This window comes from Clupea harengus, unplaced genomic scaffold (genome assembly GCF_900700415.2).
Source record: "Clupea harengus unplaced genomic scaffold, Ch_v2.0.2, whole genome shotgun sequence".
In the NCBI taxonomy this organism is placed as follows: domain Eukaryota; kingdom Metazoa; phylum Chordata; class Actinopteri; order Clupeiformes; family Clupeidae; genus Clupea; species Clupea harengus.
Window position 1 is genome coordinate 19,316 of NW_024879929.1, and position 18,386 is coordinate 37,701.

General features: G+C 40.7%; 2 protein-coding genes across 3 annotated transcripts; one reads left to right on the top strand and one right to left on the bottom strand.

Moving 5' to 3' along the window:
- Window positions 1–560: 560 nt before the first annotated feature.
- On the top strand, window positions 561–4,255 carry foxf1 (forkhead box F1). Its single transcript, XM_042705544.1, has 2 exons — window positions 561–1,911; window positions 3,165–4,255. The coding sequence occupies exons 1-2, from the start codon at window positions 924–926 to the stop codon at window positions 3,326–3,328; spliced, it is 1,152 nt and encodes a 383-aa protein (XP_042561478.1). The 5' UTR covers window positions 561–923; the 3' UTR covers window positions 3,329–4,255.
- Window positions 4,256–5,962: 1,707 nt separating this feature from the next.
- mthfsd (methenyltetrahydrofolate synthetase domain containing) lies at window positions 5,963–11,501 on the bottom strand. Of its 2 annotated transcripts, none has more exons than XM_042705543.1 (8): window positions 11,249–11,501; window positions 11,055–11,158; window positions 10,706–10,819; window positions 10,186–10,299; window positions 9,890–9,980; window positions 9,694–9,806; window positions 9,414–9,539; window positions 5,963–8,408 (listed from the first exon to the last, which is right to left on the bottom strand). In XM_042705543.1, exons 1-8 carry the CDS (start codon window positions 11,274–11,276, stop codon window positions 7,758–7,760), a joined length of 1,341 nt encoding a protein of 446 aa, XP_042561477.1. In that variant the 5' UTR covers window positions 11,277–11,501; the 3' UTR covers window positions 5,963–7,757. The 2 variants fall into 2 exon arrangements, with proteins under 2 accessions (XP_042561477.1, XP_042561476.1); XM_042705542.1 differs by lacking the exon at window positions 10,706–10,819 and adding an exon at window positions 10,553–10,666 and having other exon boundaries at window positions 11,249–11,498.
- Between the last annotated feature and the right edge of the window lie 6,885 nt (window positions 11,502–18,386).

Genomic DNA, 18,386 nt, shown 5'->3' on the forward strand with positions numbered 1-18,386 from the left:
TCCTGTCTATCTTAAAAAGAAATCAGCAACGTGGTTTTTGAATGGGTACCGCTTTTCCTCTCAAACTAACTTTTTGGATAGAATAGGATTTTCAATTTATTCCGTATTTTTAAAATCGGCCTAACTCTAAGAAGTGTTCAGATATTCCCAAATGCAATGCGACACCTACAACTTTGTTTGGGGAAACACAAATGCAAAACACGATCTAACATTTTTGGTATGAGAGAGAAACTAACCTTGCTCATAAACATAGCCTATTTCTAAATTGCAATTACTAACCTATGGTTTTGAGCATGCAAATGGAAACCACCACAACGCTATAGTAAATGAACAGCCATACAATATTAGAGGTGTATAAATATCAGTAATAGCGTTACAGACGTATGGATGAATACATTCAATTGTGAAATATTAATACATTCTTGACTTAGGCGAAGTTCTGGACGCTACAGGTTCGAAATTAGAAAAAACAATCATACAGGGAGTTGAGGCGGGCAGATGTTCCTGGAGCCCACCCCAGCGGAGTGGGAGGGGACTGGGCGGGCCTCTGAGCTCCTCTGACGCTCGGACGGTCAAGAGCTTGGAAGGCACTGATGGCAACAGATAAGTAAAAGGCGATCTCCGAAGGAAAGACGAGAAGAGTACGACAGAACTTGAAAGAAGTTCCCTCCTGTCCCTTGCTTTTTCAGGACGCTACTACCAGAGGAATTCGGGACACCGTTTGTGGGGTATACGTAATTACGCACAAGATAAAAACCATTTGTCCACACTTTGTTCGGTTAAGTTAAAACTTCGCAAGCTGTCGACTATTTTCCGTTTTTATTCGCTATTATAGACCAATACAAGAATCGAAATTAGGCTACTCATTAAGTATTTTGGTATTACTTTTAACGTGGAGATTTTGACTGAATTATCAAGACCAAATGACGGCCGAGGTACAGCAGCCCTCAGTGCAGACTCCTGCCCAAAGCAGTCCGATGTCTGCTCCGGAAAAGCCGCACAGTCAAACGTCAGTGATGGAGACGGCCTCCTCTACGACCAAAACCAAGAAGACAAACGCTGGTATTCGTCGCCCTGAGAAGCCGCCGTATTCCTACATAGCCCTGATCGTCATGGCTATTCAGAGCTCCCCCACGAAACGTCTGACTTTGAGTGAGATTTACCAGTTTCTCCAGAGCCGCTTTCCTTTTTTCAGGGGTTCGTATCAAGGATGGAAGAACTCCGTGCGTCACAACTTGTCCCTGAACGAGTGCTTTATTAAATTACCAAAGGGTCTTGGTCGACCAGGGAAGGGTCATTACTGGACAATCGACCCGGCCAGTGAGTTCATGTTTGAAGAGGGATCTTTCCGCAGAAGACCTAGGGGTTTCAGGCGCAAGTGTCAGGCGCTGAAGCCGTCAATGTATAGCATGATGAACGGACTTGGATTCAACCATCTACCCGAGTCGTATAACTTCCAGGGGAGCGGGGGAGGTCTGTCCTGTCCTCCAAACGGGTTATCTTTAGAGAGTGGAATTGGGATGATGAATGGACATTTGGCGGGCAACATGGACGGAATGGGGTTGGCAGGACATTCGATGTCACATTTATCGGCCAACGGTGGACATTCCTATATGGGAAGTTGCACAGGGTCCACGGGGAACGAGTACTCACACCATGATAATTCCGCTTCTCCCCTGCTGACCAGTGGAGGAGTCATGGAACCTCATCCGGTCTATTCAAGCACTCCATCCGCATGGGCTCCTGCGCCCTCGTCTTCGCTGAATAACGGGGCCTCTTACATCAAGCAGCAGCCACTGTCTCCATGCAACCCCGGAGCAAATTCACTGCAGCCAAGCTTGCCAACGCATTCTCTTGACCAGTCTTATCTGCACGGACACAGCAATGGACACAGCACAACTGACTTACAAGGTAATGTCATTTTCTCAGACCACACAGCTTTTTACAAATCAGATTTAGGCCAAATTAATTGTTTGAATTGTTTGGGGAATCAGTCTGTTACAATGTTAAATTACAGCCACTGCCACAAATATAGCTAATTAAATTAGTTTGATTTCGATATATAAACTAGCCCACTTGCCTTGTAAAATATGAATGGACACCTGTAATCCATGTTAAATTGAGTATATATTCAGAGGGGGCTGTGTTTCATACAAGGAGAGTTTATGCAATCACTAATGATTAAGGCCTTCCACAATAAGGCAACAATGAGTCATAAAAACCGGCTTATCTTGAGGGTGAATGGAAAAAAGGCTTTAAACCTGACTTTGGTCTGTAAATAAATCCCTGAAGGGGGGTCGTCAAAGAAAGAAAGAGGGCATCTCAGTACGGACACGTGTTTAGGATGGTGCCAATCCAGAGGCTATGATAACATGTGAGAGCCGAACTAGTCTGATTGCCCTGCGGCACTGAGTCCTGAGGGACTCGCGTGCAAGCAGTCGACTGTCAATTACAGACTATACCACCCTCAAATCCCCTTTCCAGGCTTTTACCCCTCCTCTCTATAAAGACATAGATGACAACCAAGAGTGCTTGCGAGATGTGGACTAAATAAATACGTTTAAAGGGCCTTTGTAATGAAACAGTTGCGCAATTATTATATATGCGCATTTTTGTAAACAGAACCATTATGAGCATGCGTGATTTCTGTATTTGTGTCATAAAGTCTGTGAAAGCTTCTGAAGCGAACACCTATTTTACGCAGGGTTTTTATTTTTTATAACTGATTTTTATTTATTTATAAAGCGGCATTATTATTATTGTTGCTGTTGATGTTGTTGTTATTGTTATTGATGATGATGACGACTGTGATGATTTTGGTTGCTATTGCTGTTACTATGGTATAGTCTAGTACACTATTGTATGAACATCATCCCATAGGCCAGTTTGTTTTTGGTCAGAAATGTAATTAGGAATTGTGCTGTGATTTACAAGGGTTCCTAGTGGTATGAAAACCCCCACTAATCATATCCAAACGTGCATATTAGCTATTGGATATTATCTTAGTACGTAAGGACGGCATGTTCTTTAGTTTTACTTTTGTATACTATTCAAATAAGGCCTTCCAGGCCCTAACAATTATACTCTGAACAAAGAAAGCCAGGTTTCGGCCCTATGTTTATTACAGCATTTAATAATCCACGACTTTTCTTCTTGTCTCTTAGGTATCCCACGGTATCATTCCCAGTCTCCAAGCATGTGCGACAGGAAAGAATTCGTCTTCTCTTTCAATGCGATGACGTCGTCAACGATGCATTCACCGAGCAGCGGGTCTTACTATCATCACCAACAAGTCGCATATCAGGACATCAAGCCGTGCGTGATGTGAAGGCAGTTTCTTGAAATAAAAGACAAGACTGACTAAGAGCCACTAAAATCTAGTCAGCAGCTGTAGGGGAGCCGTGGAAAACGCTCAAGGACAGCCATCTCACCAAGAGCAGAGATGGCATTACATGACAGCGAAGATTACCAAGAAGATAACTCAAGTCACTGGTGTCAGCCTCGGAACCACGACTTCAGTGACCGTTATTGCGGTGGGAAATTACCAGAAAGGTGCATTGACTTGATTTTAATTTCCCGAGCCATCATCATGCCAGTGTACCACTGCCAAAGGTAACGCCGCAAACAGCCTCCGTATTTCCAGTGCATCTCAACCCCTGCAGCCGCTCGGTACTATAACTCTGCTGGCGGATGACTACCACTTGACCATTTGTATTTTTCTCCAAACTCACATGTATTTTTAGACAAAAAAATATTTTCTATTATACTTTACACTCGGGTTATTAAATGCATCACTATTTTATGACATCATCTGACTTTTAATTTTTTAATCAGAAATTAATTGAGGGAAAATGAAGGCACTTTTAAATACCAAAGCGCAACTCAATTTTATTTATTCTGTGCATATTTTAATTGTATAAAAATATCGCCACATTTTGAACGCTTTATTGGCAATATTTGCCCAGAGGATTTTTACTGATGTTCAACAGTTAATGGAGAATAAATGTAAGCACTGCTAGTTATTATTCGTCTTTATTTTGGTGTATATATATACATATTGACACTCGTCTTACTTTTCCCAGCACTATAAATTGTACATGATGTAATATCGTTGCGAGTGGACTATTTGTCTACTTGCATTGCTTTAGATTAGGCTATGTATTTTAACTACTCACGATGTGTATAGAATTAAACGTATTGGCATGAAGTTTGTTCAACTGTTGAAAACGTCTATAAAATTGTTTTCCCTTTCAAATGAAGTGTCATGGTTTTTCAATCATAAATTTGTTTCACATCATGGATTTGTTTCACATTAGGCTACCCATTATTTCTTAAAATCCAAGCGTAGAAAAAGTGACTGGTGACCATGTAATTCTTCTATGTACACTTGCTGAATACAAAAAAAACATATCACCAAACTAAAGCTACGGCAAGCATTTTTTCCATGTTTTGACATTTTGCTCAAATGTTGCAGTAGTTCTTTTAAGAATGACCATGACCAAGATTGACTATGTGCATAGCAGCTTTTACAATGCAATTAATATAGGCCTATAACTGTCATCACCTTCACAGTCATCAGACTTCAGCAAGCGCATAGGTTACCACTGACAAAAACATTTTTTTTGTCGAATTTCGGCTAATTTGAGTCTCTAGCTGTAAAATGTGCATTAAAATGAATCTGTGTAAAACTGGAAGTTAAAATTAGTTTCGCATAGGACACGGTGAGGACTTGTGCCCAAGTGCCTGTGCATTCCTTAAAACAATAATGCGATCTGGCAATACCTAATCTCACAGGCCTGCAAAACCGATAATTTCCCGATGAACAGGTATATTGACAACTTTGTTCCCTAGGTGGAATAGGCCTTGGATACCTTTTTCATTTTAAATCACAGGTGGTCCTTTAACCATTATTTGTCTTGCTTGTAGAGTTGGGTGCGTTTATGTATTTGTGTGCTTTGCCTTGTGTTCAAAATAACTTTTGGGAATGATTGTGCGTAATAGCAAGTAGACATGCAGGTCTATGGGCTCCGAAGCCTAGGTTTGGGCATATGAGCAGTTTTTTTTCTGTCAGAATAGCCTTGCTTATGATTAAAAAAAGACGTTTGAATACTTTAATACAGATATTGATGAAATTCATATCAGTTGAACCCTCTGGGTCCATTTTATTGTTCCAAAACTAGGTTCATTTGAGAATATTCACTTAAGGCGTAGGCTTTGTACAGCGTTAGCGGCACCTAATGGCAAGATGCCGCTGGTTAGTACGGGGGTATGTAAATAACTTTCTAAAAAGTGAAATGTGCAGCATATCTGAAATCCAAAAGGCCTCGACTGTGTGTTTCTGTACGTTGGCTTCCACCCGCATAAAAAAAGGTGTGATGTAAGTTCAGTGTTTGTCATATGTTTTGCAAGCCTATTCTAATGTAACGCCTAATTTCTTTACATGGTTTACTTTCATATTTGAATGGATCAAGCTAAAGCGTGTAAACTTATGTTCGGTCAGTGTATTATTTGATTTATTCAAATGTCACTTTGAATTGGTTCACTTTATTTTAGGATCGGATTTTGTCTTGTGCTATTAGGCCTCCTTTCGTCTCTCTTATTCTTAACGGTTATCATTGTTGTGGACTGTCTTAACATTTTAACTTCATACTTTAATTTCAAGTGAACATGACTGATAAAGTTAGCTGAGATCACAGGTTATTGAAAAGAACGCTCTTCCGCTACAGATATCCCTTTCCAAATGTTCGCATTTCAGAACTGAGCATGGGTTCCAAAACATATCCATAGGGTCTGATTAAATCATCCTAATGTCCCATCAGTCACTGGACAACAAAAGTGATACTAAAATAAGAGCTAACAAGAAAATAAAAATGATCACCTGCTAAACTGCCTGCCAAATAAACCGATAGATATTGATGATCACAGATTCAGTTATTTATAAGGTAGACTCATAGTAGAAGACTGCAGTCATAAAATGTTTAATTTGTACTTTTATCCCAGTAAGCATTCAACAGAATCACATTGCTGTTTAACATCCATATTCACTTTCTTCAGACTTCAGGGTATGAGTCATATCAAATATAACTCAGTATGTACAGTGTTTATCATAACAGGTTAAGTAGTGGTTGTGGACCTGTTTCTGATAGACAAACAGTCCAACAGAAAATAGGATTGCTATTAAGCATGCCTCTGGTAGCTCCTCCATGTTGGCCCTCTACTTGTCTTCTAGCCTATATTACTGCTTTATCTTGACTAGTGACCAAGCTTTGAACCCGGAGAAATTCTCCTTGTATGAGCACGGGAGTGCAGCGAGTCCATTTCTCTGCAGAGCTGGGACCACACATTAGCCTGCTGATGACGTTAGCCAGAGCGGAGCATTTTGGCCTGGACAAGGAGTTAAATTCTTGTTTGCGGCCCACAGCTGTTAGCCAGGGCGGGTGACAGAACCATTAAAAAGGCCTGCGCCTGTGCTGGCCTGAAGACTCAAAGGCACGCTGATCCCGTACATCTGCCACAAACTGAAAAGGGGGCTTTGGAATCAGCAGAGCACACTGTACTTATATGTTCGTGCAGTAGCCGCTTGTTGCCTACGCATTCCTTTGTGTGTCTTTAAAATGGTTTGTAGGCTTTCAGAATTTCACACAGAAGCAAGGGAGACAAACCACATGTGAGATACAGAGATACGAAAAAACCAGAAGACCTACATTTTGTCTTTGACCCAAAAATTGCAGCTGATCAAGACAAGATTTAGTTCCTATTACGGGTACAGAGGATCCGTAAAACAACTTGTATGTAAGATATCTGAATAACATTGGTAGGGATGAACTAGTGGGCTATGTGCAGCTTTTTTATCCAAATTCAACAAGAAAAAAAAATACATGCATGAAGCAGTAAAATGTTGGAGCAGTAATGTTTCTGAAGACACGAGAAGTTGACTTTACGATCCTACTTAGGACCAACAACCACTGCACGCACAAGCTTCGCAAATGTGTGCTCAGGGGTCATCTTATCTGAAGCCTCAGCATACCAAAGCCAAGCCAGACTAATTGGACTTGTCAAGCTTTCTGATATGCTTCCCCTGTGTATGAATTGAGGAACTCCAACAGTGGAATGAAGTGAGGCCCTCACTCCATAAAATAGCCATGTTCCCTTTAAAAGGCTAGAGGCAGTTAATTAAGTTTGAATACAAAGAGGCCAGCACACAATTTGTCTTGTTTGGCTGTATCTTGTTTGACTGCTTGTGGATTTCTCCCTCGCAAGACTTCAGCTGTGGAATACAAACCACAGCAATCCAGTCCTTCATGGCCTTCAATAGTTTCATATGACATTTATATGTTTTATCCAACCCCAAGTATATTTTTGAATGAGGAGAACTCTGTCAGTCAACTTGCATTTGAGGTTTAGGTTTAAGAACATATTGCCAGAATTGTAACAACTTGAAGTCAAATTTATTTTCATATGTACTCTGCATTTCCATGAATTTTACGGCAAATTATTCCTGAAATATAAAAGATCCAGGTAAATTAATCCCAGCAGTCAGGAAATGAAAATGTGCTCCCCTTAACGGCATCACACAAACGTATATACTAACACTGCAACCACTGCAAATTCATCAGTTCCGAGCTTGATGAAAGCTTCTACATAAATAAAAATAACCGTTCCTCGAAACACAACAACCCTGTAGTCATTGTGCAAAACAAAAAAAACAGTAGGACCTTTTTCCTTTCTGCTGACGGTGCAGGACAGTGTCTAGACTATTAGGAAGGAGGCAGATTTTCCACCTTCCTCTGGGGGGTTGGTCTTTTCGTTTTAGGCTTGGCTGTGACGGCTGCACCGGTGGTGTTGTCAGGTGCAGCCGCAGAGGTGTTTGCAGAGGTCTTGGGTCTCCTCTGGTGTGCCTGTCTGGGTCTGCGGTCACCCCTCTGGCTCTTGGCCAGCTCTGGCTGCAAGGTGTGTCCGTGTATGGAGAGGCCTTGGAGGGCAGCGAGGGCATGGTCAGCGCCCTGCTGGCTGCCGTAGTCCAGGAAGGCCCTGTGCTGAGCGCCCTGCCAGGTGAGCCGGAGTGGCACGACCTCTTGATCCCTCAGGGCACTCTTGAGCTCGCTCACACGCACGCCCGCCGGTATGTTCCCCAAGTAGACGGTGGTGACAGAAGCCTGGCTGGCTGCCCTGGGCTCTGGGACGCTGCCCCCCCCATTCCCCGCCACCTCCTCCGGTTCCCCCTCCTTGGGCCGCTCTGAGGGGCCTTTCAGGTCTCGTTTGGGGTCCCTCATGGGTTCCCTCCTGGGCCTGTCGGCCTTCTCTCCTCCCTCGGGACTCTTCTTGAGAGTGACGTCTTTTCCTGCCTGCTGTTCCAGAGCTCGGAGTTTCTTCAGAATGGGGATCTTCTCCAACATGTCTGCGTCTATCTAAGAGGTTATTAAAACACAGTGGTTACAAAAGCAGAGTGTTTGCAGATATACCCTGTTGGCTGTGCAGTAGCACATGCTTAGGTGTTTGACTTTAAGAGGCCTTTGGGAACCGTTCTCACGATAAGAAGGTCTCATAACCTTCCAGTGACTGACGCCTTTTTGCGTATATATATCTGAACGGAAGCCCCTTTGAGCCCATCCTGAAACACAGCAGATCAAAAAGACCGCATGGTCTTTGGCACCATTAAAAACAGCTGATAATAGAATAAGTATGCTTTGGTGCGCAGAGGGAAACGAACCCCTGCTGTATGTTTGGAACGCTGATAACCCCTCACGTCTTCATTCTTATCGGCACGACTATTTTACTTCCCGCAGCTAAAGAAAGACATCTTTCAGATCTTGAGGAGGGAAAAGCGTTTTTTAGAAGGGCATAATCGCAGCCCGTTTCATTCAGGATACACACTGCTATTGTGTTTAACCTGACCTATTGACCACTCTTTTTCCACACAGTATGCAGGAGTTTGGGCTTGCCAGCCATTAAGGTCTTTGAAGATCAGACATGCCCTTCCTTTCTAAGAGTTGGCCAGCTCTACCTTTGAGCCCTTTGAGGCTCTAGGAAAGGAGCACTGTCAAGGCCCATAAGTCAAAAGGCCAAGAATGTAATACATTTTAAAAATACAACAATTGACAATAATACAATAATGATACTTTGTACATTTGTGTCAACTAGTTGAATATTTTAAGTTTAATGTGTTTTGGTGTTTTTGTTGCTTTTTAGGCATTTGTCTAGCATTAGAAGTAGCATTATGTTTTTACTTACGCATTACGTCAAGTATTAATTATTAAGCCTTATCTAAATGTTCAGCCTTAATGCATTTTTTACTTTTACAACCGCTGGCATATCAGAGGCACTGTGGATATGAGTTCCAGTATTTACACTTCAGGTAGAATGTGGGTCTGTATATCTTAATTACATATTGCAATGATGAATAATGTGATTACCTTTGACCAAATGATGCCCGGTGGCTTTGGATGTGTGCATCCTGTCTTGATCACTCTCGTTGGAGTGAGAATGTAATCAACGGTGAGGTCATGGCTTTCAATGAGTTCTTCAGGAATATCCACTACCTTGAAATGAAATAAACACATAAATAAACACAAAAAGACCGTTGTGTACTTTGATCTATGTGGCATACTGTAGATGGTAGTCGACTGTAGGTAATGTGGATGTATGTGGATGTAAAAAGTGCCATAACAGAGGAGGATTGAGTGGTGGACTGACCTGGCAGTCATGAACAACTGTGACAACCACAGTAGACTCATTTACAGCTTCCATAGCGACCATCATGGCATATTCGATGTCTGCAAAGCCCTCACCCTTCCCTATGCGATAGCCTTAGACGAAATAACACAACAGGTAAATATAAATACAAACCTATAGTCAATGGGACACGTATTTAAGGTCATGACTGGTTTACCTTTTTCAGACACAGCCACAGACCCAACTACAATAAGATCTACTTTCACTTTGGCATCAAGACCGACCGGGACACTGAAGTCCCTCACACCCTGAAGGAGAAGCAATTTTGCAGGATTACAACCACATTTTAGCGCAATGCAGAATTAAGACCCAATGGAGGCAGCACCAGTGTCAGCTACTGTATCTCATATTGAAGATGGAGTAAACTGTAAAATCTTTTTTTGTTCATGCATAGTACTAAATTACTGTACGTATAGTATTAAAGTGTAATTTATAGCTGTAAACAACAGTCACCTGTGAGGTGGAGCATATACGCAGGTCCTCTTTACTCGCTCCTTGTGGAGGAGTGATCTTGTTGAACAGCCCAGTCCTCAAACGAGGCGTGGGGACTAGCAATGTTTTTTTAGCCTGAAAGACAAGACACTAATTGATAATAAGCAACAACAAAAAAAACTGAAAAGCAATTCAATGTAAAAACAACAACAACACTGTAAATTAGGGGGTAGTAAGGTGTGTGAAAACAGCAGGAGGAATGCTGAGGAAAACCATGAGGTGCACTACGAACTCACTTAGCAATGGCTCAAAAATGTATCATGCATGCAGTAGTTCATGTGGCTTGACAAGGTCCAGGCCAAGACCAACTCCTCCTCCTGCTGTGTACCTGTAAGATCATTAACCTTGCCCCTTCCAGTGGTTTATCAGGATCCACTTTGACCTCGTCTGTTTTGCTGAACACCTGAAGTTCAGACACCTTTGTGCAGGCACCATGAGCCCCCTACAGAATCAAAGAGAGCAGTAGGTGAGTGACACTTACTTCCAAAGTGCAGTAGCGCGCCTGCTCCTGGGGCTTGTCTGGGTTCACCTTGACCACACTACTGGACTTGAACTCCTGCAGGACAGAGAGCTGATTGCAAGCCTGGGCAGCTCCCTGTCCAACCATAACATGAAAGTTTAATATAGACAGATGGCGTGTTGTGTTCTGTAATTTATTGACAAACAATATTTGCACAAGTAAAGTGGTATGCATGGACAATTATCACGCATAATCATCATAAATATAAGGGGAGCTAGCTTTCAAAAACGAAAAAGGGGTCACTCCTAAATGCCCAGAGGGCTTGTGTGTCGGTATGGACAATCGTTTAAACGCATAGGACTTAACTTACCTTAAAATTGGGAATCCTATTGTGGACAGGCCTTGGAAAATTGGCAAGATTGTTGGCTTCGATATAATCCCACACTTTCTTCCGGATGTCCCATTTGGTTGCCCCTGCAACGAACAAGTAAGGTTCAAATGAAGCACTCAGTTACAAATACAACTTAAAACACTGGTGTCAACAGCTACATATTCAGACTTTACCGCGGTTTATCGGTATGACTGTCTCCATTTCAGAGAGGGAAACACGATCGTAGATATACAATAAAATTGTATTGACTGGGGTAGGCCGGGCAAAAATAACACAGTTACATGACTTGCGACCAAACCAAAACACGTGCGCTCTCACGAGTCCACGTAAACACTGAGCATGTCATAAGGGTGCACAGGAAAAGGAAGTATTTCAGACTTAATATGGACTACAGTGCCCCTATCGGATTGAGTGCGTAGTATGAATCAGCTCAACAAAACTCATAGTTGAAAAAAAAATGGGCCTGCACGAACATGTACATTTAGAATTATTTGATATCATATACAAACAAACAATACATTAATAATGAATGAATGAATGAGAATAATTCAGAAAACAAACAGGTCACTGCTGAAGTTTATTAAAGGTACTAACCTGTGGCAGTAAGATGTAAAAGATATTAGAAAACATCAGTTCAGTACACATGTTTGCCGTTCTTTCTCTTTGATTTACTTTGAAACAATACCACGAGACAATACTTCAGCAATCCATAGAGGGACAGCAACCCCAAAGCCAACTTTTGTCTTTACGCACGGTTTAATGACTGAGTGAAAATGACTTTGAAATTAAACCCACACAACTCGCCTTCCAAAACCCCCATACATTTAGTGATAGGTCAACATCACAGCTTGTATTACTAGTCAGATGTGTTGACCAGAAATAATGATGCCGGTGAAGCATCAGAGCACCAGCAGAGGGCGCTGCCTCTATAAATACCACTGAAGAGGAAGCAAGCTGTAATTAAATCGTCCACTTTTGTTATTGCACAGTTGCTTATGTGCATCTAAACCAGGGGTGCCCAATGCGTCGATCGCGATCGACCAGTCGATCGCAAAGCTTATGGTGGTAGATCGTGTAATTTAAAAATAAAATAAAAAATAAAATTAAGTTTTTTTTTTTATATATATAAATCGCCAGATCACAACGGAAGTAATTTAAGGTTACCTTTCTTATAGAACAGATATAGCTTTTTCGTGTATTAAACAAAATAAAAAGCCTTATGTTATTTAGCTGTGAATAATGAAGGAAGCAATAAATCTGATTATTATCCAAACCCTTGAGAGCTGTTGCCATGGAGATTTAACGTTACTTTCTGTTTGAAGATAAGGTAGCAGCGAGTGTTGAAGAATGGATGACTTGAAATTGCATGACTTTAAATTAATATATGAAATTGAACAACATCAACAACTTTACGGATAAAATAAATAAACAAGGATATCAAAACAGATTGATAGGCATAGAATGAGAACGGCAGAAACGCAGGCAGGACGTCAGATGACGAGACAGATCACAGTGACACAGGCTTTTTTTTTTTTTCCTCATATGTGAAGGCTGAGACATTCATAACATTTTATTCAGTCTTACTGATGGTCCTTCTGTAATGCCAAGTGCACTGTGTTGTGGATACGTTTTGTAGTCCTGGTAATCTTTTGTTTAGCATATTGGCAAGGTTATTTATTTTTGTTCTTGATGAATGAATGTTTGTTTATTAATCAGTTATTTTTCAACAAATAACTCAATTATGATTACAAAGAGGAAAATTCGCAACAAACACCTAAAAACACAGCAACTTTCATCTTAACTTTTTGGAAAAGCTCCCTCGAAATCAAGAATCTTAGGCCGCAACCATCTCAAATAATGTCACCAATATCACCATGATTCCTTTAAGTGTCTGTGACTGTGTCTGTGTCTCACCCCCCCCCCTTTTTTAGCCATGCATAGTCTCTATTTATGAACATGTTTTGTGGTAGATCATTTTTAGTTGGTCATTTTAAAAGTAGATCACAAGCCAAAAAAGTGTGGGCACCTCTGATCTAAACGATACTGACCACATTATTTCTACCACAGAGCCACTACACAGTAAAACCTCTAGTCAGAGGAGTAGCATCATGAGAAAGAAATTATTCTGCTGAACCAAGAGAGGAAAGCTTTATGTTGTGTATCACATACATTGGTAGCATTTCATATCAGAGGTTTTGCTATCTTGGAACTTTTAAAACATTCTGTGTAGAATATTGTGTGGTTTGTGTCTTTTGTAGACCGTGTTAGTGATGTGATGTCTCAAAATATATTCTAACTCATTGCAGAGGATGTGAAGGAATCTTGCTCATCTTTTACTAAAATTCTCCAAGATGATCTATTATGAAGAATGGGTGGAATATGATTCTGTTCGATTCTATTCTTTTTAATTCTGTATTCCAGTTATTAACTCAGACTAAAGATAATAATAGGGATATGTTATTTGAAGATGATTATATCTAAGCAAAGGCTTGTATGAGGTTCTTGTCATATCAACGGAAGGGAATTGCAACACTATCTATCCCTCTTCATACAGACATCTTCTCTGTCACAAATCTAAGCAGCATTATACAATGCTAAGGGGGTGTTTGGTTCTGTGTTATAATTGACCAGAATCACACTGTCTTGAGGGAAATGTCAAGATGAAACTAATGTCATTTTGTATTTTGTACTCTTAGGAGAGTAGTGCTGAAACCCCCTCACCTTGCTGAAGCCACATGTAAACACGAGTCGGAAAAAATAGGCTCCTCACCGTGTTGTCTGAGAAATGACTGAAAGACAACCGGGACATCTGAGGAGCTGAATATCAAATTCTCCATTTGCCAATTTCCCCTAATCTCTAAAAATGAATGCAAATTACACCCATATGCAGTACTAAGTAACTAAATAGCAACATGCATGTCTGAGCTGTATGTCCTGCAGCAAAAGGAATATGAACTATAAGGAATAGAATGCACTTAAACATTTTAAGGGCTCTATGGGTAAGAGGGAGGATGAAACCCATTATAACATGAGCTGGCAGCATTAGTCTTTGCAAGCTCAAATTCAACCTGTTAAGGACTTTCTACAGAGCCATCTGGATTAATTCAGTTTGTCTGGGATCAAATATCAAATGGCCTTTTTTCTGCAAGAGGAGAGCTTTCACTGAAAGAGCATCCTAATTTGGTTTAATCTTCCTGCACGAACATATTTGGTGGAATCACACTCATACTACCAGTTCATTTCCACTGATGTATTTGGTATGAATAGATTTTAGAGACTTTTTTTTTGAGTGGCAATGTAATATGTTATCTTACATACTTCTGCCTCTGTCACTCCTACCATCACTGGATGTAGTATAATACTATCTGTGTTGGCCAAGCTTGATCAAGTATTATATATATATATATATAAGAATATAAAAATCCACCAATGATGTGTTATTAAACCCTTTTTTTTCTTTAACAAATTTAAACACACAGGTACTTATGTCTGATTGGGCAAGCATCTGCCTGTGGTCTGGGGAGGGAGAGACAGAGAAACAGAGAGGAACAGACAAAGGAAAGCAAATGAAACAAAAGGAAACAAAGTAACAATATCTTTCTTCCAGAAAGACTTGGGAAGCAGGAATAAAATTAAAGATTTCATCCCGAATAGGATACACAGCCATAAAGATAACAAATATAGGGATAGCAGTCTCTGGAATGAAGTAAACATCTTTGGTGTAAGCCCCCGTCCACAATCCGGGCAAATGGCAAAAAGATCTCAGATGCTGCCGACAGGGGCGAGGAGCCTACCCCCAAAGAATAATAAAATAAAACACCCACAGGAGCAGCAAATTAGGAACCTGTAGCCTAAAAATAAGATGGATGAGATCAAAACATTAGCATACCTCAGCTGCAAGTATTCATCTTTCTGTATTCAGCATTTTGTGATATCAGTGTATGAATTATCGCATGTGAAAAGCTGATCAATGAAGACATCACAAACTAACAGATTTGACAATAGAACTTAGAAAAGGTAGCAGCAACATTTCTTGCTGGTAGGCACATTCAGATGGTTTATTTGATGTTTTTCATGTCTCTTCACAAAGTGAAAGGTTGATGTTTTCAAAAAGGCCACATGCTAGGATGTATCTTGAAGGATTTTAATTGTCCTTGAGAAAATTTGAGGATATTTAGCTGGAAATGTAATGTTGCCATGAGTTGGAAACTAAATACTTACACCAACAAATATCTGCTGGATATTTGTGGGATGAAATCATCAATTCCAAGTTTTCAAGCGAATGAAGAACAGAAAGCTTTCCTTAGATGTAGATGGGAAAAATGTATGCCAAACAAGAGGTAAGTGACCAATGATTGTAGGACAGGGGAAATGTATATCTTTAATGCTTTGCCACTAATGGTCTTTTTTTTTTTTTTTTTTTTTTTACAGATGTCAACTGTTTCCTTTGAAGCTAAGTGAAGAATGTAGCCTGTGTGACCTCTGCTAATGCATACTTGCAGGATAAGAAAAGACCATAGAGGCGATTAGCAGTCAGACATCATGAAATGAGGTGATTACTACCACCAAATCCTTCAACAATACTGAACATATTCTCATGTTGACAGTTAAAATGACAAAGTATTTAATTAATTAATTGATTTGAAATCCAATTTTTCATATCTCTTCAAAGGTTCTCCATGTGTACCTGTGAGTGGGTTATTGCGGTCCTGCAGATGCTGCATGTGTAACCATAGCAAAGCCCTTTCCGAAAGTCTTGGAGATACTTGACAGTCAAAACAGGTGACCCTTAGGTGCAGCTAAGGGTAGCAGCTAGGAGAAATTAACTGTGTGAGCCTTTGCCTATACTTATGGAATACTTACTAAATATTGTTATTGTTAATGAATTCTTATTAAGGTTTATTAATCATTGTAAGACTGTATAAAAAAGATGATTCATTACAATTATAGTATTTACCAGCTGACCTTTGTTTAGTGGCATAATATTGTATTTAAGCCTTGCAACTAGATGATAAAAAACTTCATAACTAAATGTCAAAAATATGCAATAACGGTATACATAAGCCCAATATCCCAAAGGGCTGAAACAGAGCCAATGCAGACCACCTGTGGCTAGCTAGCTTGATTAAAACTGAAAGAAAGAGACCAATTCCAGTTTGGTTCCAGCCTTGTCTTTAATAAGCTGAATATGATTTGTTCAAATTAATTTGTACAACCTTGACATCACCTTTTTATTTATTTTTGTCATTCTGTCTGTGTAAGAAATATCTCACAAAATGCACATACAACTCCGTGGAACAGAATACAAAGATGAAGTCTGATTGTGCACCTTGTCTAAACTTGCAGGCGAAGTGGCCAGTTCCAACACTGAACATGATTATTTCACATTTATTATTGTACATGGCATAATATATCCTTTAGCAACAGGTACTTTTGACATACGTATACTGTAGAACAGGGATACAGGAGTGTGGTGTCCAAGTGATCAGTGCAATCACTTCAGCAAGATACCAAAAATGCCAATGCTAACCCTTTGGGGGCAAAGCTATGTACTATACGATTTAGTTGAAATGTTGAGCTTAAGAAAGCTGTGTATTATGCCATCATTTTAGCTAACTGCTTAGTGCTTGCGAAGAGTAGAAAGGCTACCAGGACAGAACAGGACACTCCTGAACAGAAGCGAATACACTTTAACCATGGCTTGGCTCACATTGACCGGTTAACCAATGACAACTCAGCTAACCACTCACTGACAACACTGTGTTGTTGAGTCCACCATTTTCCCATTTTGTTTTCAGTATTTTGAATGGAGCCCAAATGGGGCCTGGTACTCAACATTCAACAAATGACTTTTTTGAGATGCTGACAAAAGCTTTTAATATCTGAAAAAAATAATAATGCAAGATTGAAACAGTCATGAGAGGTCTATTGTAACACCAATACTGACATTGAAACTGATCTCCGTGAAATATTCGTTCACTTCCAGGTCAGTGTATTCTCCTCATGTACATACTGACAGTACAAAGAGTTTCTCTCGATGGCCTCGTCCTTACCAATATGGTTTATCAGGGAAAGAGTACGGCTACAAAATGTTTGTGAGCGGCATCCTAACCAGGCTGGCGTGGACGTCCTTCATGAGTAGAGCTGCAGACCCCACCTGTGGGTCTCATCATCCCCGTGACCTCTCCGCTCACTCACGCACGCACACACACACGCACAGGAGCCAAAGCACCTGGCGTAGTGGTGGCGGTCTACTCCGTGTATCTCATGTGAGGGGGCGGGGGGGGGTTGTGTGGGTAGGTGAGTGATTACAGTGAAGATCCCGGCCTCTTCTCCCACCTGAAATCAGTAAGGAGTCTGACCTCGCAGTCACAAGTGTGTACGGAAGGTAGGTTCCACTCTCTCAGGTCTCCCATCCCCCCCACACAACAAACACCATTTGTGTAAACGCAAAGAAACATGTTCAAGCATTAGCTCCTGCATCAGTAGACAGAGAGAGAGAGAGACAGAGACAGAGGGAGGGATAGAGAGAGAGATAGAGAGAGAGGGATAGCAAGAGTGAGAGAGAGAGAGCAGGTGCACTCAAGTGCCCATCTCACACACGCACACACACACACAGGCAACTTCATACACGTCCCCATGGGCTACGCGATTGCTTCCTGGCAATTTTGGCATTGTATACAACAGTTCTATGGGTCGTTTGAGACTTTTTTTTAAAACAGGTGAGCTGAAACAGATTCAGTGACAAAAGGGATGTGGTTGCAGAATACCTCTTCAATGAAGTCTTCACTAAAGTCAACCTTTTTTCATGCATGGATACTCACAAAATAATAATAATAACAATAATAATGTGTTTAGTTGCTTTTTCAGATAGAACTGACATTGCCAACAAGTTTGATAAAAAATGTTATTAAAAGTAAACTGAAAATGGCATCTTCTCAACTTCATACATACCAGCTATTGAAAAGCTGTTACAAAGAGGTGATTTCTTTTTGTACAGTATTCTGTCTTATGTACATCTGAAAGTCTTCACATAGCTGGGATCCTCTAGCTTTTAAACACCAGCTAGCTTGGTCCCTTTGATGACGGTACTTTCCCCAAAGGAGGGGAAAAAAAAGCAGCACACACTTCAAACACATCAAGTGGTTTTTCAAACACACCTGCACGCACACACACACATTGACGTGTGCACGCTTACTTGCTTGCTCAAATGAGTCAGCTAATTCAAAAAATCTCTCTTTGACCATATGGAGGACAAGCAAAATGATAAATACTTAAACTCAACAACCCAGCGACTGCTGATGTTCTGAC

Bases quoted from the DNA above. Each gene is read 5' to 3' on its own strand.
- mthfsd (XM_042705543.1), bottom strand. From the start codon at position 11,276: ATGGAGACAGTCATACCGATAAACCGCG. The intron at 9,981-10,185 runs GTGACTGTTGTT...CTTCTCCTTCAG, and splicing joins GTATATGCTCCACCTCACAG to GGTGTGAGGGACTTCAGTGT. The intron at 9,540-9,693 runs GTCAGTCCACCA...TTTCATTTCAAG, and splicing joins CAGTTGTTCATGACTGCCAG to GTAGTGGATATTCCTGAAGA.
- foxf1 (XM_042705544.1), top strand. From the start codon at position 924: ATGACGGCCGAGGTACAGCAGCCCTCAGTGCAGACTCCTGCCCAAAGC. The intron at 1,912-3,164 runs GTAATGTCATTT...CTTGTCTCTTAG, and splicing joins CAGCACAACTGACTTACAAG to GTATCCCACGGTATCATTCC.